Source organism: Gossypium hirsutum, chromosome D11 (genome assembly GCF_007990345.1).
Source record: "Gossypium hirsutum isolate 1008001.06 chromosome D11, Gossypium_hirsutum_v2.1, whole genome shotgun sequence".
In the NCBI taxonomy this organism is placed as follows: Eukaryota; Viridiplantae; Streptophyta; class Magnoliopsida; order Malvales; family Malvaceae; genus Gossypium; species Gossypium hirsutum.
The window spans coordinates 65,730,065-65,753,968 of NC_053447.1; the positions used below are offsets into that span (position 1 = coordinate 65,730,065).

Genomic DNA, 23,904 nt, shown 5'->3' on the forward strand with positions numbered 1-23,904 from the left:
TTCAGTTTTGAATTTTTCAATTTGAACGTCAATCTTCAGCTGGTAGTTTTCCTCTTGAAGAGAACTAATATCTCGTAATAGTTTAGCTTTTTCACGTTCAAATTTATGTCTTGCCAATTCTAGCTCGGACAGTATTTCCTTTGAGAATAGATTCTGGTAAGCAACGCCAATCGGCAAAGTTAGTTGACTCTTCAGTCGTCGTTGCCTCCACATGTCATAATCTAAAGTGATAGTATCAGCATAGAGGGCCAACTCCATTAGGTAGATTTTTCTCCAAGAATTCGCGGTATCTCGCACCATTTTCATGTAACCCTCACCCGTAAAGGCAAACTCCGATTGTGCCAATCCATCAGTAACCGGTACAAACTGTCACGAAGTGAATTGTCTCTAAACCATCAACGGAGCATATCCAACTCCTCCCCATAATCCTAGCAAAGACACCCAGTCTTGGTTCTCACACTTGTATAACAAGACAGAAGGACAAATCCAAGGTGCTCTCCAAGTTATATCTTCAGCACGGAGGTTCTGAAACCGAGACCTAGTGTTGTTCAGTGACATCTCTTGGCCAATCCTTTTCAATGTGTGCTTCTAACAGAGCGAATGTTTTTGAGAACATATGGAATGGTGTGCGCTCCACTTTCCAAAAGTGGCTAAAAATCCAAACATTAAGTAACTGAGCGCATCCGATAAAACACCTTTCCCCTTTCTTTCTACAAGCATTTAGGGATCTAAAAGTCTCGACTAATATGGTTAGGACAGGGTTGATTCCTTGCTTTAACTTTTCAAAGAAATCCACTACCGCGACTTCAATGTGCCCGAGAACCTTTGGGAATATGACTAGTCCATAAATAGCCAAGACAAACAGATCTACTTTTTTCATAACATCTGGATGATTCTGAACTAACTCCCGAAGAGAAAACCACGGAACACAACTGACTTCATTCTTCTTCTTTATCTATTTTTCAGCCCATGTATCTGTCATCCCCGTCAACTTCATTAACTTATTCTTGAAGGTCATTAGTTTAGGCTCCTTCACATATATCTTATTGAATTGTACATCGTCGATGCGAAGCAGGGCAACATACTCTTCTATAGTCGGAGTCATATCTTCTTGATTGAAAGTGAAACATTGATAGGCTGGGTCCCAGAATCGAACCATGGCTTGAATCAACTGCTCGTTCACATTGATTGCTATCAAGTGAGGTATATCCCCATATTTTTCAGTGAAAATGTCTCTAGTATCTGAGTCTCACTGCTTCCAAATCCTAGTCAAGTCTTCAAGATCATTCTGACGCACATTCGAGGTCACACGCTCGGGAAGATCAGAAGTGTATTCTTCCTTTAAACTATCCCCTTTCATTTTTTGAGTCCTCAGAGACAAATCTTAAACTACAACATTTTTCTCGGTTACTCGTGCAATTGACTCCTCCATCAGAAACCCATTTTTGGCAACCAATCTCTAATCAACACCTTCCTAATAAAATGTCTATGATCATGATGAAAAACAAAATGAAGACAAATAAACTTAGGTTAGGGATCACAACAGATATAAACAGAAGGGAAAAAAAAGAAAAATAAAGACGATGAAAAATTTAACAAATTAAGCTATTCAATCATGCAATTTGGAGGAACAAACCCACATCATTTTTTTTGCCTCAACATGCTTTACAAAATAAACTTACCCCACATGATAATCTGCCCGATCCAATTTATTAAACAGACTCAATTCATCTGCAGATAAGTGTAAAAGAAATAAAAGGTAAGAGACGTTTCTTCCGTGTACTTATTTTGGTGACTATTCAACGGATAGAGGTTCGACATGGCTCTGATTGGGTGGCTCATATGGTTCACTATATGTGGTTTCGATTCTAGAGACGCACTCGAATTGTCCATACTGTCACCTACTAAAGTTAGTACGGAGCCTCGGTTATCACCCGTCATGGGCTTGCGAGCTCAATTCGAGGGATTACATTTACTTATGCTTATGCGGAGAGACGAGTTAACTCACGAAAGCATAAGTCATATGTAACCCGAAAGTAATTCACTAGCCTGTGCGGAGGGACGAGTTAACTCACGAAGGCGTAGGTTTACTTCCATTTAAACGGACGGAGCCCGGGTAGAGAGCTCATGTTATGCAAGAATGCAAGTGCACGGTGTGTGGGGAGAAACTCACAAACCTTTTATTTTTTATTTTTCTAAAAAAAAAACAAACTAAAAAAAATCGTAAAACTTAGAGCTGAAAAAAAAACAGAAAAATAAAACAAGTTAGAAAAATATTAATGCAAATGCATGACATTTCAAAAATAAAATTCAAGGATCACGATTAAAAATTAATTTGAACAATGGATTTTTTAAAAATTTAACAACACGCATTTAACATCAGACTCGACTCTCAAAAAAATTCCCCAGTAGAGTCGCCAGCTGTAGTGGCCTAAAATTTTGGGCTCGGGCGCTAGTCGAAGTAATTATTGAAAACTTGAAAACAGTATCTCGATTTTATTTGAAAAAGGAGTCGCCACCGATCTTTTTTTCTAGGTGTGATCGGACAACTAACAAATTCTCTTTTTTTAAAAGAAAAATTATTTTTCAAAATTTTTTAAAAAAGAGGTAATTTTAGGTCTACGTGAAAATCCAGAGAAAATTAGAGTTCGGGAGTCGGTTACGTGCGAGGAAGGTATTAGCACCCTCGCGACGCCCAAAATTGGTATCTCGTTAAACGCATGTTGTCTTAATTTTCAAAAAATACGAATTCAATTTAATATTTACTCGTGATCCGATTGAAACATGAGAATTTTTTTTTTAAAAAAAGAGAAATTTGAAACACGATTTTTTTTAAAAAAACACGAAAATTTTTGAATCACGAGAATTTTTGAAAACCCGAAAATTTTTGGAAACACGAAGATTTTTGAAACACGACAATTTTTGAAACACAAGAAATTTTTTTTAAAGTGCAAATTTTTTTAAAACACTGAAATTTGTGAAACACGAGAATTGTTGAAAACACGAAAATTTTTGAAAATATGAAAATATTTGAAAACGCGAAAATTTTTGAAACACAAATTTTTAGAAAACACGAAAACTTTTTGAATCACTAGAATTTGAAAACACGTAAATTTTTGAAACACCGGAATTTTTGAAAACATGTTGAGTTTTTTTTTACACAAATTTTCCGATTTTTTTATTAAGCACGTATTATATTTAACACGAACCGGTGATATTCATTCAACATAGCAATGAAATCAACGAATTAGTGTCAAACCGATTCGTTGCCTTATTTTTTGAAAACGCGAATATATATTTTTTATGACACGAGAAAAAAAATTTTGAAGACATAAAAATTTTGAAACACAAGAATTTTTTTTGAAAACACGAAATTTTTTGAATATTTTTTTATTTTTAAAAGGGCGTATCGAGTTTAATGCAAACCAGTGAAATTCACCCAGCATAGCGATGAAATTAACGATTTAATGTTAAATCGATTCGTTGCCTTATTTATTAAAATTATTTAAAATAAAATAAAATTGAAATTAAATTAAATTAAAAATATAAATACAAAAATATAAAAATACATAAAGTACTAATAATATAAAAATATGAGTATTAAATTAAAAGCGAAATAAACGAAATTACCGAAAATGTCCAAAACACGAGCTTGGTCGAACGGGTTACGCAAATTGAAACCTTTTCTCTTTTTTCTTCTTCTTTTTTTTTCTTTCTTTCTCTTCTTTTTCTTTTTGGCCTGTTGGGCCTGCACACCTGCTGGCTGCTGTTGGGCTGCCTGCGCACTGGGCCTGGCTGCTGGACTGGTGCTTTGGGCTTTGGGTTGCTTCTTTTCTCTTTTTTTTCTGCTTTGTTTGTTTTTTTTCTGGGCTGCTTTGGGCTGCTGGGCTGCTACTGTGGCCTGCTAATCTGCTGGTGCTGTCGGGCCGGGTCACGGGTCATACGGGTCGGTTCGGGTCGGACCGACCCGACTATTAAAAATAATTTTTCTGTTCATTTTTCTTCTTCTTTCTTCTTCCTCTTTTCTTCTTTCTTCTTTCTTCTTTCTTTCTTTCTTCTTTTTTTCTTTCTTTCTTTTTCTCTTCTCCTTCGTTCAACCCCCGACGGCGCTTCCCCCCAGCTTGGTGCGGCGGTTGACGGCGGGGCGCGGTGGAGCACTCCTCTTCTCCTCCCCTTTTCTGAAAAAAAAGCTCTCTCTTTTTTCTTTATTTTTTCTTCCAAAATTTTTTTTCGTTCGAGCCTTCCCCATTTTAGGGGTAAAACACGCCTTTTATAATTTATTTTTGCTTCATTTTGCAGGTGGTAGGTGGCTAGGGGAGAGGGAGGTCATGCCCTAGGCCGGTGGCTGGAAATCACAGGGGGTAGGTGTGCAAGTTGCTGCCAGAAGGACTAAACTGCAATTGCAGCAAAAATTTTGGGGCCAAAGTGTAATTTTGAGAAAATTTAGGGGTCAAAATATAATTTTTAAACAGAAGTAAGGTAAAATGGTAAGTGTTGAAACAGAAAATAAAAGAAATGTAGCCGCTGTGGGTCTTATGGAATTAGTATGATTTAACGATGATGGGGTGTTATGGTGCTTTGGAATCATCGTCTTTTTTTAAGATGATTTGATTTGGTGAAAGGGAGAGGGCCGGATGTGGGTATTTGGTTGCATCTTTATTGTTGTACAAAAATCTTGCTAGTTGGAGGATCAACTTTCCTTTTAATTTTAATAAAAATTATATATGAACTTGTGAACTTGTATTGAGTCGCTCTTGCAAGTCAATGCAGCAACCAAGAACCATATTATTAATACCCAGCTAAGATCGTGGACATTTTCTACTCTATATCTTTCTCCTAAATGCTTCATTCCAGTGAAAAGTGCTGCAATTCCTACGGCAATGGCACCTCTGCCGATAATTACATGGAAACACTCCCAAATTAATCTCTTTCTGGAAGCGTCCTCCCCATTAGCAGGTTTCTCCAGTCTGAGATATGCATTCATTGGTTGCACAGAGGCAAAAACTATGGCAGCAATACCAAGCTTAACATGTAACGAGCTGACATAGAAACCCCGAAGTTCGGCAACTGCAAAAAGAACATCAAGTAGGATAATTGCTAATCCTGAATATTGTAGGTAAATATGAATTTGGTACCATCCATCACCCTTTACATGTTTTAGGTATCTAAACACATATAATTAAATATAAAGTATATATTATAAAAACGTACAAAATATAATTATTTATATATATTTATCTAAATAATATTATATGTGCTTATATTTAATTATAATGATAAGGCTCAAATATGGATTTAGCCCCTCAAACTTGACACCTCCTCCCATGTTGGTACTTATGATTTTTTTGTCCCAAGTTGGTACCTAAATTTTCATTCCCTCAAGGGTTTTGTTACAATATTAAATATAGGACACATGACACTCTTAGGATGCCATAATCTATTTTTTTATAAAATATAATAAAAATTTAAAAGAAACTATATGAAATTTATATATTTTTTAAATATAAAAGAAATTATAAATTATAAAAATACATGTAACTAAAAATTAAAAATATTACAAAAAAATCTAAATTCAAGTTGGAAAATCGAAAACCTAGAAAATTTACACATTTTTCTAAATGAATTGCAAATAAATTAGATGAACATAAATTTTATAATAAATTTTATACTTAGAGATGGGTGCAAATTATTACACTATTTTTCAAGTTAATAAGAATGCAAAAGATGATGACTTGAAAATGGCTTACAAGAAGCTTTTTGTTTCCTTTTTTGTTAATTATTTGCTAGGTGATGGGAAAATTTGGGTTCCTATTGAAAATGCTATAAAAACCACAAGTTTACTAAGTTGCGGGGGTTTTGAGCTTTTGGGTTTATCAAAATCACACACATATAAATTTGTCAGCATTTAGTTATATGTGTTTAAATATAATTATTTTTTATATTTAATTATATGTGTTTGAAAATAAAGTTGATAGAATTTGTAAATATGGAGTGTGAAATTTATTGAATTATTTAGAATAAGAATCAAATTGATAGAATGTGTAAGTATTAAGAAATAAACGTATTATTATGCCAGTTGGAAAAGGCAACATCATCACTTCCGTTAACTATTTAACGGAGAGTGATCAAAATAGAAATAATCTTAAGTGTGAGTGACCAAAATAGAAATAATATAAATGTAAGTGACTAAATTAAAAAAATTCATAGTTGGGTGACTAATTCTATAGTTTACCCAAGATGGTAGGAGCAATTAGGATTAATTCCACCAAACATCTCAAACTATTACTCATATTTTAAATTGAACCCTAAACTTGTACACATTCTAATTAAATTACTCAAATAGAATGTGATAATGTGTTATGCTATTATTCATCGATAGTGCATAGAACTTATGCACCAACAATGCATCAAATATTATCATTAAAAGAAAATGTATAAAATAAGTTTTATACCATCTATAATTTGTAAAAAAAATTCAATAAAAAATATAAAAATACATCTATAATTTCACAAAAAGAATTACATATCTATAATATCTTTTTATAAATTCAATTCCAAATCTCCTGTAATAAATCAACCTCACAAATCTGATTGAGGTTAAAAACAAAGAATGCATGTATTGTGCAATTAAAACCATGATCCATATTCAATTCTAAAGTATTGAACATATAATTTTGCATTATTTTACCTCCCTTGATTCTTCACAAACTCTTTGGAATAAATTAACCATCTATTCCTTATTTCAATTTTATTAAAAAGCTAGGTTCCCATAAAGACAGTCTTTACAAACTAGTGCACCTACCGTAAACACATCAGGGAACATTGCCATGAGAGAGGACCTAAGAAAACATAATACAAACTACATAACATACAATCAAGCACCTACACAAAATGTTTATTAAACAGCTACAGAAAAAGGCCTGCATACCACCAAGCAATGAAGTTTTCTGTTCTAATCAACGTTCTCTACCTTTTTGCAAATCTTTGTCGGACTCGCTCCACGATCCTAATCAACCACCATGGTTTTCCAGTCGTGAATACAATGTATGCCATGCTCATTCCAGCACCAACCCACATCCATACCCATCAATATTGAAAATTTCCAATTCAATTCATCACCATCATCATCTCTATCAAATTTCGCTGGAGTTTCCTCATCAGTACCACAGTTTTTTGATAATGGAAAACCACATAAATCCGAATTTCCCATGTAGGAATCTTTAGTAAAAGTATCAAATTGTTTGCCTTGAGGAATGGGTCCCTTGAGATTATTTTGAGAAAGGTTTAACACCTCTAAGAATCCAAGATTTTTTAACTCTGTTGGAATTCTTCCTTCCAGCTTATTTGATGAGAGATCTAATGATTCAAGCTCTGACAAATTACCTAAAGATGATGGGATAGGACCTATTAAACAGTTATGGGAGAGGTTTAGGACAATAAGTAAATGAAGCTCACCAAGTATTTTTGGAATTTCTCCCCTGAATTGGTTACTAGAAAGGTCAATAACCGTCCAAATGGATAATAGTGATTCAAACTTTATTTCCAGCCCTTTTGCTGTAACAGATAAACCAGAAGCATAATCCACCCAAAATACACCAAATGGATCTTTTGTGGGCTTTACTTCTCTCATGTAATTTGGTTCAACATTCTTTCCATACTCATCTCTAATGGCATGCATATGCTCAAAAAAAGGAGTAGGTAAGTAGCCACTAAAATTATTGTAAGAAAGATCAATGATTCGCAATTTAGTTAAAGAAACTGTAATATCAAAGCTCTCTATTTGGCCGTAAAATCTATTCGACCTCAAGATAAGAACTTGCAGCTGATCCAAATTTCCTAACCAACTTGGGAAAGTGTCATTCAAATTGTTGTTTCCAACATTGAGAAGATTTAAACCTTTGCAATTACCCAAGGATCGTGGTAGTGACCCTTCTAATTCATTGTTGTTGATGCCTAAACTTCTCAACATGCAACCTTTAGCAAAATTTTCTGGTATTTGACCATGAAAATTATTATTCCCTAGATCAACTACTGTGAGAGAAGAACTCATGTTTCCGATGCACTTTGGAATTGTTCCCTCCAAATTATTCTCATCTAAAGCCATAACCTTAAGGGAAGTCAAATTGCATACTGAAGAAGGGATTTCTCCAATTAAGTTATTAGTTGAAACTGCATACCATTGCAATAAAGGTGGTGGTGCTGGAATTCGACCTTAGAGATAAAATTGAAAATGAGATATTAGGAGTTTGAAGATTCTTTGGAATATAAATTATAAAATAACTATATTTATGATGTATTACATGCTTGATTAATTTACTACACTACTTCTAACCATTTTTACATGCATCACAACAACCTTTAAGTTGTAATCTATTGAAGGAAACTACTACTATCTTCCAGAGAAACTTAAAAGTAAAAAGGGATTGCATAAATGTATAAAAATAGAAGGAAAAAAAATATCAAACTATACTTAATAGTTTATTATAAAAGAGATAACCATTTAATATCTAACTTATATTTCATTTTTTTAGTGTTTATTATTATTTTTTGTACTTTTATGTATATTTTATAATTTATTATTGGGGTTCACGGTTGTTATTGTCAAGAATATCTTGAATCTATTATAGATGTAGATTATAAATTGTAGACAAATATTTTGGTTGGGTTAGCAAAGCTGAAAAAGTTGAGAATAATAAATTTTTAAAATTTTAAATTTAAGGTGAAAAATTAAATCCTAATTGTTTAAATATCTATATGTAATTAGTGAATAAGAATTGCGCAGAATGGCGTAAAAGAAAAATAAAATGAAAGAATTTAAAATATAATTTTTAAGTTTATATCACGTGTCCTATTATAATTGAAACTTATTATGGAATTCACTATTACTGACTTGAAGCTCGAGTAGGTTCAAGTTATTGACCCACAACCCAAGTAAACTTAAAGGAATTTGGGTCGGGCCCCACAAAGTGGGCATATTGGAGTTCGCACATCCAATTCGTAGGTATGCTAGAGCTCGTAGGCCTAGCTTACAAGACAAGCCCGCACATTGAGTTCACACGTCTCTATATGATCGCAAGGAGAGGTGCTAAGTCAAGCACGTGGTCCATGAACATGTGTTAAGTCTAGAACAAGATACGTGTTAACATACATGAAGCTTGTCTAAGACGTCATTTCAGTGAGTGTGGTGCAATGAGTGTGGTCAAACTTTCGATTGACCATAGTAGACACAAAGAGAAAATACTCAACAATTTGGTGCAGTGAGTGTGGTCAAACTTTCGATTGACAGATTTTCAGCTTGTAACAATCAAAATAGCTCACCCAAATTAAAATTTCCCCATCAATGTTTTGTCAGGATAAGTTGCTAGTATTATATTGTTGCTAGTATTATACAAAACAAAAAGTCACAAAAGTGAGAGAAAACCCAGTCATCAGCACACCAAAACTCGTTAAGTCAATCATAGTTGCTAGTATTATATTGTATCTTCTTACATCGAGAGATAAGGTAGGTGAGAAAGGGAGATAAAAGATGGTGAGCTTGGATGGGACATTAAGGGGGAAGAGAGGAAAAAATGTTATGTGTCTAATTATTTCTAGTGTTTGAACCGTTTTGAGTCATATCTATCTTGGAACTCATACCGTCCTAAGCCTTAGAACATTACAAGCTTAGAAGACCAATGTGTTTCCTATGCAATAATATCAACTATGGCTTAGCAACAACTAAATCAAGACATAAACAATAAGGCAAATCTAAAAGGTAAAAAGGAATAGCTAATTAAAAGTAGTGTGTGATTCAAAAGGTAGACGGTGAACTTAGGATGTGGAGTTCCAATAAATACCTAAACTTTTGGCAATTCAAATAGTTTCTTTATAAAAGTTTGTAAATATTTGAGTCTTATTTGTATTAAGAAATACATAATTTTAAGCGGTCTAATAATGAAAATATTATATTAAGCTTTAGTAGAGTTTAATTATATATATTATAAGAATAGTCTTCCGTGTATTTATCCATTTAATTTAATTTTTTTATTTTGGTCCCTTGGAACGGTTGGAACGGTGCGTTTAGGGGGTATGTGGATAATTTCCTAGTTGGTCCCTGTTCATTTTCACGCATTTAATTTTAGTCCTTTATTCTGTTTTATTGTTTAATTTATTTATTTTATTATGATTTATACTTTTAATTTCACTTAAATTTCGATTCAGTCCCTTATTTATTTAATTTCAGCCTTTCATGAATTTTATTTATTTATTACTTCTTTATTTTCATATACTTAAAAATTGGATTGTTTACATTCTTTTATTTGTGCATTTTTTTGCTCATTTATTTTATTTACTTAAAAAAATTGCATAAATTTAATAACAAAAAGGAGAATAAAAGAAATGAAATTATACCTGTCAATTTGTTACTGCCAAGAGAAAGGATTTGAAGAGAAGTCAAGTTTCCAATTACAAGAGGAATTTCACCTGAAACATATAATTAAATCAGTAAAAATTATAAATATTTTCCTAGCAAAACCTTAATTTATTTGTTGAGCATATTAGTGTCCATTTGATTTATTTATTTTTAAATATGCAAGTTTTGTTTAATTTTATAGTACTTATGACAACCCAAAAATATTTTAATTACAATACTCAAATTGATAGTTGAAATGATGATGAAAATTAGATGGAATAAAATAGTTCACGCTTAATATTTTTTTCAAATATAGGATACATTAGAGGTGATTATGGGTCGGGTTCGGGTCGGCTGACTAAGTCAAAATTTTAGGCCCGTTTTCCCGAGCCCGAAATATGGGCCTAAAAATTTGTCCAAGCCCAGCCCAAAAGAAAATTGCTAAGCCGAGCCCGACCCTGCCCTGCCCATATTAAATTTTACAACACCAAAATAGCATCAAAAACTTGCAAAAAATATATATATTTTATTAAAATAAAAATATATATTTAATATATAATTCGGGCCAGACTTGGGCCAAAAAAGTTTTACTCGAAGCCCAGCCCATTTTCTAAAATTTCCAATTTCTGTAGGTATACTTCCCTCCAAGGAGTTGCTCGACAATGATAAAAACTTCAAATCTTTGCACTTAAATAAACTATTTGGAATTCTACCGGAAATTTGATTCCAACTCAAGCCCAACCTTTCTAGTTTTGACAAATTGCCTAGAGTAGATGGGATAACACCAATGAAGTTGTTAAGGTACAGAGACAATCTTTGAAGTTTACTAAAGCAACCAAACCATGATGGGATTTCTCCATTGAAGCTATTGTTACCAAAGTCCAAATACTTCATCCGACGCAAATTGGTTAACTCAATGGGTAAAGAGCCATGGAAACTATTTTGATGAATGTCGAGCCAAGCAAGGAAAGATAGATTTCCCAATTGAGAAGAAATGGTGCCTGTGAGATCCATGCTTGATAAATTCAGAGCAGTGACTCTATGGTGTCTAGATCCACATGTGACACCAATCCAGCTACAAACGGAGGTAGAAGTAGACCAATTGGTTGTCAAGAAATTGTAAGGATCATGAGTTATATGAGATTTGAGTGCTAGAAAAGCAGATTGATCAACGGTGATGCTAGAATATTTTGCAGACAAAATAACCCCAAAGGTTGCGAATAGCAGCCCAAACATAAACGGAGGGAGGAAGACGGTGATAGTCTCCAAGAGAAAGAGACAAGCAAGGAGGGTGAAGGCAAAGTGGCAAACAATACATTCATTACATATTTATTGTTGCATATCTCATTTTATTTACTCTCACTAGACATTTTTTTATATATATAAATTATTAAATATTAAATTTCATATATAAAAAAATCTATATCTTACTTATTTTATTAATACATAAACATGAAATTATACCTGTCAATTTGTTATAGCCAAGATAAAGAAATTGGAGAGAAGTCAAGTTTCCAATAACAAGAGGAATTTCACCTGAAACGTATAATTAAATCGGTCAAAATTTGTAAATATCATATTAGTGTCTGTTTCATTTACCTATTTTTAAATATGTAAGTTTTGTTTAGTCTTATAGCACTTATGATAACCCAAAAATATTTTAATTATATTACTCAAATTAACAATAAAAAATATTTATGTTTGTGCCAGAAAAAAACACTGCATAGATCACAAAAAGGAAAAACTAAAACATCCAAAAAACACTAAACACAAAATTCATAGTTGTAGAGGAGGATTAGATACATTGGTCCCATAATATGTCACTCAAAATCTCAAAATCATCCAACAAAAAGAAATCATCACTTTAGTTAATTAAATCAAGAACAAATAAAGTTATGGATGAACAAATATGGGAAGCAAAGAAATGTGATGGATCAAAAGGGACGGATAAGCTAATTTCTGCCATAAGGTAGATGGTGAACTTAGGATGTGGAGTTCCAATAAACACCTAAACATACCTAAACTTTTGGCAATTCAAATAGATTATACTAATTTTTATTTACTTAAAAAATTGCATAAATTTAATTAAAAAAAAGAGAATAAAAGAAACATGAAATTATACCTGTCAATTTGTTATTGCCAAGATCAAGATATTGGAGAGAAGTCAAGTTTCCAATAACAAGAGGAATTTCACCTGAAACGTATAATTAAATCGGTCAAAATTATGGATCACAAGGGACAAATAAGCTAATTTCTGCCATAAGGTAAATGGTAACTTAGGATGTGGAGTTCCAATAAATACCTAAACATACCTAAACTTTTGGCAATTCAAATAGATTATACTAATTTTTAATTACTTAAAAATATTGCATAAATTTAATAACAAAATAGAGAATAAAAGAAACATGAAATTATACTTGTCAAATTGTTATTGTAAAGATAAAGAAATTGGAGAGAAGTCAAGTTTCCAATAACAAGAGGAATTTCACCTGAAACGTATAATTAAATCAGTAAATATTTGTAAATATTTGTAAATATTTTCCTAGCAAACCCTTAATTTATTTGTTGAGCATATTAGTGTCTGTTTGATTTACCTATTTTTGAATATGCAAGTTTTGTTTAGTTTTATAGTATTATGCCAACCCAAAAATATTTTAATTACAATACTCAAATTTATAGTTGAAATGATGATGAAAATTAGATGAAAATTTAAATTTAAAATAAAAAATAAAAAAATTATAAATAGATATAAATTTTCATCTAAAACTTGACATTTTGAAACCTAAATTATAGCATAATGTGTAGTTTTTTTCTATCATTATAAATTATGTTAAATTTGGTTGAATGTAGTGGTGTCAACGAGTTTAATATTCAAATCATCATATTGATATACTGAATTGTTGATATTTTTCTTATTTTTATATTTCTCTAATTTTAAAGTAGTTAAAGGATTAAATGTGTAATTAATTGTTTTTAAGCCAAAAGTATTATAGTAATATAAAAAGAAAATATGAGTATATAAAGAAAATAAAAACATCAATTTTTTTTAAAAAGTACTTATTAGTACTTATGATAACCCAAAAATATTTTAATTATAATACTCAAATTTGAGTGTAGTGGTGCAAACCAGGTTTAATTACTTCATAACATCTTACATTTTCTAAATGCATTATAATGACTTTAATGTTTTAATCTTTTAAGGTAATTTTTATTTTAATTACTTAAAAAGATTGTATAAATTTAATAACAAAAAGGAGAATAAAAGAAACATTAAATTATACGTATCAGTTTATTATTGTTAAGACAAAATTCATAATTGTAGAGGAGGATTAGATACATTGGTCCCATAATGAAGAAATCATCACTTCATTTAATTAAAGCAATAACAAATGAAGTTATGGATGAACAAATATGGGAACCAAACAAAAATGATGGAATACTACATATATGTCGAGTAAGTTAATCAATCAATTTTATTAGTTTTCGTGTTGAGGCTTATATATATAATATATATGTCAAGTTAGAAATACTATAAAAGGTTGACATTTTCTAAAAGTATGATAATTTGAATAGAAGTAACATATGCTAATGTGGAGTAATTGTTCCATATAATCCTTTTTATGATGAAATCATTGCTTAATTTACTTCATAACATAATGCATAATAACGACTTTAAAGTTTTAATCTTTTAAGCTAACTTTTATTTTAATTACTTAATATGATTGCATAAATTTAATAACAAAAAAGAGAATAAAAGAAAGATAAAATTTTACCTGTCAATTTGTTATTGAAAAGATCAAGCTGTCGAAGAGAAATTAAGTTTCCAATAACAAGAGGGATTTCACCTGAAATATATAATTAAATCAATAAATATTTGTAAATATTTTACTAGCAAACCCTTATTTATTAGTTGAGCATATTAGTGTATGTTGATTTACCTATTTTTAAATATGCAAGTTTTGTTTAGTTTTATAGTACTCCGAATTTATAGTTGAAATGATGATGACAAATAGAAATAAAATAGTTCACGCTTAATAGTTTTGCTCAAATATAGGATACATCATCGAAGCTGAACAAATATATATATATTTTAGAAACTTTTATTAGTTAGCAGTGATTAGCTAATGTCAAACAACTGATAATATTGCATACAATATATTTCCCTAAACTGTATGCTATTTATCTCTCGCCACAAATTATCAAAAACACATGTGCATTTTAAGCCAAACATTTATAATAAAGATAAGAGCCGTATTGACACAATTTTTTGCTAAGGAATCAGCAAACACACACCCATATCTGCACATATAGACACACATATATCTGCACATACAGAATACTAGAACCCAAAAATGTCGCTAGAACCCAGATATAGTCTAGGTGAGAAGGGACTAAGGAGTTGAACAGTAAAGAAACTAGTAAGAACTCACATGATAATGAGCTTGTTGTAACCAGAATACAAAGATTGGGGCAGAGTCAAGTTTCCAATTTCTATAGGCATAATTCCCTCCAAAGAGTTGTTATGCAACGATAAATACTTCAACTCTTTACACTTGAATAAGCTATTTGAAATTCTACTAAAATTTGATTATGTGTGAAGCTTAATAATTGCAATTTAGAAATGTTATCAAACATCTAGATAGTAGATGACCTATAATGAGATGATTAGTTTTGAAACTATTTTTTTATTGGTGAAAAGATATATAAGATTTACACATGTAAGGAGCCTGAATAAGAATTATTATGAAAATATAACTAAATGAAGCTTGAAAAATTCCTTGCTATTATAGGAATCTGCCATTCTAAATCATTGTTATATAATATCAACTGTTATAAGATATGATATTATACTTGTTATGTTGTTATTAGAAAGATTTATGATCTCAAGAGTAGTCAAATTGTTAATAGCCGAAAGACTTTCACCTAAAACATATAATCAAATTTGTCAAAATAGCTAGATGATAGAACCCATGCACTTTATTTTTTTCTGTAATTAGAGAGAGAAGTCATGTACTCTGTTTCTCTTAATTATATTAAACTTATGGCTGAAAACAGTTTTAGATTGTTTTCTCAAAAATACTTACTTATATTCTTTCACTTATCTTTAGATTATGTTTATTGTTATCCCCTTCTTCACTAATACTCATCATCATCATCTTTCTTGATAAGCCAATCTCTAAGTTTTGAAATATATAAAACAAACAACGGTGACCATTAATATATCACCCAAAATCTCAAAATCATTTAACACAAAGAAAATCATTACTTTGATTAATTTTAGCAGAGAACAAACAATAATTGTGGGTGAACCCAAAGAAAAATGATGGATCAAAAGCCAAGATGAAGAAGCCAATTTCTACCATAAGGTTTTGTGTGTGTATAAGGCAAATCATAAGGAAAGGAATAACTGAATTTAATAAATTTTAATCATTCTTCAATATCTTTAAAATTTTCATTCCAAGGATGTAGGCACTAACATCCCTTGATTATAATGTAAAATTTCCAATTTCCATAGGGATACTTCCACCCAAAGAGTTGTTATAGAATGATAAAAATGTTAACTCTTTGCACTTGATTAAACTATTTGGAATTCTACGTACCCGAAATCTTATCGCCTCTCAACTTTAAGACTTGCAATTTAGATAGGTTATCAAAAATTTCTAACGGTAGATGACCTACAACGATAATATTGTTACCTAATTTTGACATTTCTAGTTTTGAGAAATTGCTTAGGGTAGATAGGGATAACACTAGTGAAGTTGTTAGTATACAAACAGAAGCTTTTAAATTTCAGAAATTATTGTTACCAAAGTTGAAATATTCTAACCAATGCAAACTAGTGTACTCAATGGGTAAACAAACATAGAAACTATTGTTACAAATGTTGAGTTTGGTAAGGAAAGAAGATTTCCAGTTGAGAAGGTATGGTGTTTGTGAAATCCATACCTAATGCATCAAGAGTTGTGATGTTTGAATTTATAAGTTACCTCAATTTAATGGCAAACATAAGTAAAAGTAATCTATGAGGTCTTAGTGCTACAAGGTTGATTTGATTAACGGTGAAATTAGTTAGGGGATTAGGCTATTCAGAGAGGAGGGAAATAGTTGAGTGTAAAATTCTACAAATACTTTGATTCTATGGATTAAGGCATAGAACCTGACGATTTGAGTAAGAATTAGCCACGATTATTGGGCTACAACCCCAAAACAGGGGACGCCTTAACATACCCACAACTAATGTTCAATATTCTATAACTACAAGTAAAAGACGGAGATAGTTTCCAAGAGAAAGAGACAAGTAAGGAGGGTGAAGGCAAAGTGGCAAACAATACATTCATTACATATTTATTTTTGCATATCTCATTTTATTTACTCTCACTAGACATTTTTATATATATATAAATTATTAAATATTAAATTTCATATATAAAAAAATCTATATCTTACTTATTTTATTAATACATAAACAGTAAATCGTTTAGATGATTTCAAGTTAAAAAAATAATATATTTTAGATTTTATGTAGATTCTTTTAAGTTCAATATTCAAATTATTCAGATTTCCATCATCAAAGTTGAATAGTTTGTAATTCAAATTATTGCTCTCTTTTTACTTGTACCAATATTTCCTATATTTTTCTTATGTTAAAATAGTCAAAGTATTAAATATATAATTAACTGGAGAGAAGTCAAAAGCTAATTAATAATATATAGGGATTGCGTAAATGTAACAACAAAAAGAAAAAAAAATCAAAGCTACTTCATGGTTGTATTTTGTGAGGCTGTGGAAGTTGAAAGAGTAATAATTTTAAGTGGTCTAATGAAAATATTAAACTAAAACTTTAGTAGAGTTTAATTATATATTATATTTTAATAAAATTACATATCTTAAATCAAAAAAATAATTTAATCAATCATCTGTATTAGTTTTGAAGTTCAGGCTTACATATATAGAATATATATTGATTTGAGTTAGAAATACTCAAATTTGTTTCATAACTTTTTTTTAATGAAATAATATTCATAACTTCAACTTTATTTGGAAGAAAAATTGGAAATAAATAATATTTGCTATACACATGAATGGAGTGTATAAAATGAACGATTAGTAGAGTTTATTTATATATATTATATTTTAATATTTAATAAAATTACATCTTTTAATTCAAAAAGATATTTTAATCAATCATTTTTATTACTTTTTGAGTCCAGGCTTATATATATATAATATATATATAAGTAACATATACTAATGTGGAGTAATTGTTCCATATAATCCTTTTTATGATGAAATGATTGCTTAATTTACTTCATAACTTTTTACATTTAGACATAATAATGAGGTTTTAATCTTTTAAGGTAACTTTTATTTTAATTACTTAAAAAGATTGCATAAATTTAATAACAAAAAGGAGAATAAAAGAAACATGAAATTATACCTGTCAATTTGTTATAGCCAAGATAAAGCTCTCGAAGAGAAGTCAAGTTTCCAATAACAAGAGGAATTTCACCTGAAACATATAATTAAATAAGTAAATATATAATTATTTTTATTAATTATTTTAAGAGTTTAATAAGGAAAATCTAAAAGGTAGAAGAAATAGCTAATTAGAAGTAGTGTGCGATTCAAAAGGGTATAAAGTAGGTCCAAATTAAAAATCAAATCTTAAAATAATTTAATCTAAAATTTAACTCTTTTCTTATCACTAAATAAATTAACTTTTAGAGAAATTAGAAGTTTTAATAAAATACCTGAAATAACTGATTGTTTATGACTAGGTGAAAATTAGATGAAAAAAAATATAATTAATAATTTATATAGCTATTATTGGAAATCATCCATATTTATAGAAAGTCAAAGATATGAGTATAAAAAAGATATGGGTATTAGAAAGATATGGGTATCAAAATCTGAGATTTAAGACACCAAAAGTGGGATTGAGATTTGGCATAAGATAATTGCAATTTTGATCCCTGAACTTCAACTATAAATAGGCCTAACTATTTCTCTTCTTCATCATCCCAAATTTGCCATTCTCTACTTAAGGCATTGTTTTCTCTCTCTCTTTGTAAATTCTCACTTGTATTTTGGAGTGAAATATATTTACAGCTCGATTTATAGAAGTAGTTAAAGGATTAAATGTGTAATTAATTGTTTTTAAGCCAAAAGTATTATAATAAGAAGTTAAAAGATTGTAATTAATTAGTAATATATAGCGCGATTGTATTATAAATAGAAGAGACTGCATAACAGTAACAACAAAAAAGAGAATAAAGATGATATTATACCTGTAAAGTAGTTAAGACCCAGATCGATGTCCGTGAGGGAAATAAGGTTTCCAATAACTGACGGAATTTCACCAAAAATATATAATTAAAATCATCAACATTTATTTCAAAAAAAAACCAAAATTTATTAATTATTTTTATAATAAACCTTAAAATCGTCAAAATCAAAGCTACTTCATGGTTGTATTTTGTGAGGCTGTGGGAGTTGTGTAAAGAAGAGAAAGAAACAATAACAGTAGGTGGTGTTATCAATGCATGTAAGAATAAGTCTAAAACAGATAATATGTATTGTGTTTCTATGTAATCAAAGCTACAACTCATGTACTCTATTTCTTTCCTATTCAATAATATCAACTATGGCTTAGCAACAACTAAATCAAGACATAAAACAATAAGGCAAATCTAAAAGATAGAAGGAATAGCTAATTAGTAGTGTGTGATTCAAAAGGTATAAAGTAGGTCCAAATTAAAAATCAAATCTTAATAGAATTTAATGTCAAATTTAACTCTTTTCTTATCACCAAATAAATTTAGTTTTAGAGAAATTAGAAGTTTTAATAAAATAATTGAAATAACTGATTGTTTATGACTAGGTGAAATTTAGATGAACAAACATATAACTAATAATTTATATATTCTATTTCTCTCATATGAACTATGGTCTAGCAAATTTATATCCAAAAATATATATCAAATACTAAACACAAAATTCATAGTTGTAGAGGAAATATTCGACGCCCCTAAAAATGGAAAATTTTTCATTTAGGCCCTTTAAATTTTTTTAAATTTTAAACTAGAAAAGGTAAAATTTCACTTTACTCCCCTAAAAATATAAAAATTTGATTTAATCCTTTAAAAATTTTAAAGATATAGGTTATTAAAATGTAATAGTGCATTTTTACTATCGTAAAAATTACAATATGATTTTGGTCACCCTAAAAGAATTTTCTAGTTTCTCCCCTAACGAGTATACTTGAAAAGTCCTATGGTAATTGATTTTGATTGTAATTACTTGTAACTACTCACATAATTACTTTAATTCTCAACCCCCCATAAGAATTGATCAAGAGTGTAAATGAATCCATGAAACCTACTAATTAGAATAATTACTCAAATATGTCATACATTTATATTTACATGTAATTACACTCAAATTCAATTATTAGTTAATTTTCTTAAAATAATATATTTAATAAATAAAATATGACTTATTTAAACTAAACGACTCCGAAAATCAATTATCTAAACCTAAAAGTGATATTTAGGTTATCTGAACAAAAATATTGAAAAATAAGTTAGAAGTAAAAAAAGTTGGGCTTTTAAAAAAGTTTATAGTATGCTATTATTTATTTTATATTATATGTATATATTGCATGGAAAACAAATATAAATACTTATAATAAATATATATTTGTTGTTAAAATGAAAATTACTAAGTTGTCTTTGTTTAGAAATTTAATAAATAATTTTTTTAAAATTACTAAATATTAAAAAATAATATGAAAAGAATAAGGTAAAAAGATTTATCTGGTTCCTCTCGATTTCGAAATTGAATAAATTAGTCTCCTTAAAAAAATTGAAACAATTTAATCTCTGTCTATCTTGAAAGTTAGCAATGAAGGAAATTAATCATGACGTTAATTTCTTTTGTCAATTGTGTATGATTTTTTATTAGTATAATAATAAATTTAACTCTCAATGTTTACATATTTTGTTAACTTGATCTTGATTCTAAAAAAATTCAATAAATTTTGGCTCAACATTTACAAAAATATTGCTGGTTAAATTTATTAAATCATGACCAAATTGATATAACATGTACATTATGAAAAATATTAACGATGTGATTAAATATTTTTAATTGCTTCCTTTCGAAATTGATAGAGATTAATTAGATACATTGGTCCCATAATATGTCACTCAAAATCTCAAAATCATCCAACAAAAAGACATCATCATTTATATATTCTATTTTAAAGAAGTTATTGGAAAGAATAATGTACTTGAGAGAAATAAGATTTCTAAAAATAGATGAAAAAACATATAATTAATAATTTTTATATATTCTATTTTGATGAAAAAACAGTCTGTATTTTTAATTACTTAAAAATATTGCATAAATTTAATAACAAAATGGAGAATAAAAGAAACATGAAATTATGCCTCTCAATTTGTTATTGTTAAGAGAAAGTATTTGGAGAGAAGTCAAGTTTCCAATAACAAGAGGAATTTCACTTGAAACATATAATTAAATCAATAAATATATAATTATTTTTATTAATTACTTTAAGAGTTTAATAAGGCAAATCTAAAAGGTAGAAGAAATAGCTAATTAGAAGTTGTGCGTGATTCAAAAGGGTATAAAGTAGGTCCAAATTAAAAATCAAATCTTAATATATTTTAATGTAAAATTTAACTCTTTTCTTATCACCAAATATATTTACTTTCAGAGAAATTACAAGTTTTAATAAAATAGTTGAAATAAGTGATTGTTTATGACTAGGTGAAAATTAGATGAAAAAAACATATAATTAATAATTTATATATCTATTTCTCTCATACTATGGACTATGGTCGAGCAAAAATTAATAAAAAAATCAAACGGATAGAAATAGCTTAGTTACAAGATTGATGTTAATCCAATAAATTTAAAAAAAAAACACATTGTTTCCAAAAGGGTAAGAAATAGGTCCAAATTATAATTCAGAACATAAATTAATTTAATGTAAAATTTAAATAAAATTTAAAATTCTTTCATTATCAAATAAATTTTCTTAATAAAATACTTTTAGTGAATTAATTAGAAGTCTTACTTATTAACAATAAAAAAAATATTTATCCTTGTGCCAGAAAAAAACACCGCATAGATCATAAAAAGGAAAAACTAAAACATCCATAAAACCACTAAACACAAAATTCATAGTTGTAGAGGAGGATTAGATACATTGGTCCCATAATATGTCACTCAAAATTTAAAAATCATCCAACAAAAAGAAATCATCATTTCAGTTAATAAAAGCAAAAACAAATAAAGTTATGGATGAACAAATATGGGAAGCAAAGAAAAATGATGGATCAAAAGGGAGGAATAAGCTAATTTCTGCCATAAGGTAGATGGTGAACTTAGGATGTGGAGTTCCAATAAATACCTAAACTTTTGGCAATTCAAATATATTATACTAATTTTTAATTACTTAAAAAGATTGCATAAATTTAATAACAAAAAGGAGAATAAAAGAAACATGAAATTATACCTGTCAATTTGTTATTGTCAAGATAAAGCTCTCGAAGAGAAGTCAAGTTTCCAATAACAAGAGGAATTTCACCTGAAACATATAATTAAATCAATCAAAATTTGCAAATATTTTCCTAGCAAACCCTTAATTTATTTGTTGAGCATATTAGTGTCGGTTTCATTTACCTATTTTTAAATATACAAGTTTTGTTTAGTCTTATAGTACTTATGATAACCCAAAAATATTTTAATTATAATACTCAAATTAACAATAAAAAATATTTATCTTTGTGCCAGAAAAGAACACCGCATAGATCATAAAAAGGAAAAACTAAAACATCCATAAAACCACTAAACACAAAATTCATAGTTGTAGAGGAGAATTAGATACATTGGTCCCATAATATGTCACTCAAAATCTAAAAATCATCCAACAAAAAGAAATCATCACTTTAGTTAATTAAAGCAAGAACAAATAAAGTTTTGGATGAACAAATATGGGAAGCAAAGAAAAATGACGAATAAGCTAATTTCTACCATAAGCTAGATGGTGAACTTAGGATGTGGAGTTCCAATAAATTCCTAAACATACCTAAACTTTTGGCAATTCAAATAGATTATACTAATTTTTTTTCATGAATCAAATTCTAATGGTTAAAATTATGAAATGAGTAATTATTATTTTTACAGCAAAAAATGTGAGTATATAAAGAAAAAGAAAAACATAAAAATGTAGAGCAATATAAAAAGAAGTTTTAAGAATAATAGTAAAGCAGGACATTTGGTTTTGCTTATATAAGAAGTTGGTTCATGCATAGGGATGTCATATTACCCATGTTTGCATTTAAATATTTGTATTAAGAAATATATTATTTGAAAGAGTTTAATAATTTTAAGCTGTCTAATAATAAATAAATTAGTCTAAGAAAAAATAATGCATCTTATACCAATATTCTTATATTTGTCTAATTTCAAAGTAGTTAAAGGATTAAATGTGTAATTACTTGTATTTTTAAAACGACAGTTATTTTTATTTATATACTTTCGGAGAAATTAGAAGTTTTAATAAAATAGTTGAAATAAGTGATTGTTTATTACTAGGTGAAAATTAGATGAAAAAAACATATAATTAATAATTTATATATCTATTTCTCTCATACTATGGACTATGGTCGAGCAAAAATTAATAAAAAAATCAAACGGATAGAAATAACTTAGTTACAAGCTTGATGTTAATTCAATAAATTTTTTAAAAAAAACACACACATTGTTTTCCAAAGGAGAATAACAAAAAATTTAAAAATATTGCATAAATTTAATAACAAAAAGGAGAATAAAAGAAACATGAAATTATACCTGTCAATCTGTTATTGAAAAGATAAAGCATCTGAAGAGAAGCCAAGTTTCCAATAACAAGAGGAATTTCACCTGAAATGTATAATTAAATCAGTAAATATTTGTAAATATTTTCCTAGCAAACCTTTAATTTATTTGTTGAGCATATTAGTGTCGGTTGATTTACCTATTTTAATTATGACAAACCAAAAATATTTTAATTATGACAACCCAAAAATTTAATTATACCTGTCAATTTGTTATTGCTAAGAGAAAGGTATTGGAGAGAAGTCAAGTTTCCAATAACAAGAGGAATTTTACCTGAAACATATAATTAAATCAGTAAATATATAATTATTTTTATTAATTATTTTAAGAGTTTAATAAGGCAAATCTAAAAGGTAGAAGAAATAGCTAATTAGAAGTAGTGTGTGATTCAAAAGGGTATAAAGTAGGTCCAAATTAAAAATCAAATTTTAAAATAATTTAATGTAAAATTTAACTCTTTTCTTATCACAAATAAATTTACTTTCAGAGAAATTAGAAGTTTCAATAAAATAGTTGAAATAAGTGATTGTTTATGACTAGGTGAAAATTAGATGAAAAAAACATATAATTAATAATTTATATATCTATTTCTCTCATACTATGAACTA

The 23,904-nt window shown here is 28.9% G+C and overlaps 1 protein-coding gene across 1 annotated transcript in view; it reads right to left on the minus strand.

Moving 5' to 3' along the window:
• Nucleotides 1–23,904, minus strand: part of LOC107935666 (receptor-like protein 53) — a 152,411-nt gene that overhangs the window by 108,807 nt on the left and 19,700 nt on the right. The window contains exons 10-17 of the mRNA XM_041104895.1: nt 23,498–23,569; nt 23,270–23,341; nt 21,933–22,004; nt 18,679–18,735; nt 17,829–17,900; nt 14,164–14,235; nt 12,513–12,584; nt 11,855–11,926 (exon numbers count right to left, since the gene is read on the minus strand). Of these exons, the coding sequence (XP_040960829.1) occupies nt 11,855–11,926; nt 12,513–12,584; nt 14,164–14,235; nt 17,829–17,900; nt 18,679–18,735; nt 21,933–22,004; nt 23,270–23,341; nt 23,498–23,569 (561 nt within the window). The remainder of the gene's footprint in view (nt 1–11,854; nt 11,927–12,512; nt 12,585–14,163; nt 14,236–17,828; nt 17,901–18,678; nt 18,736–21,932; nt 22,005–23,269; nt 23,342–23,497; nt 23,570–23,904) is intronic.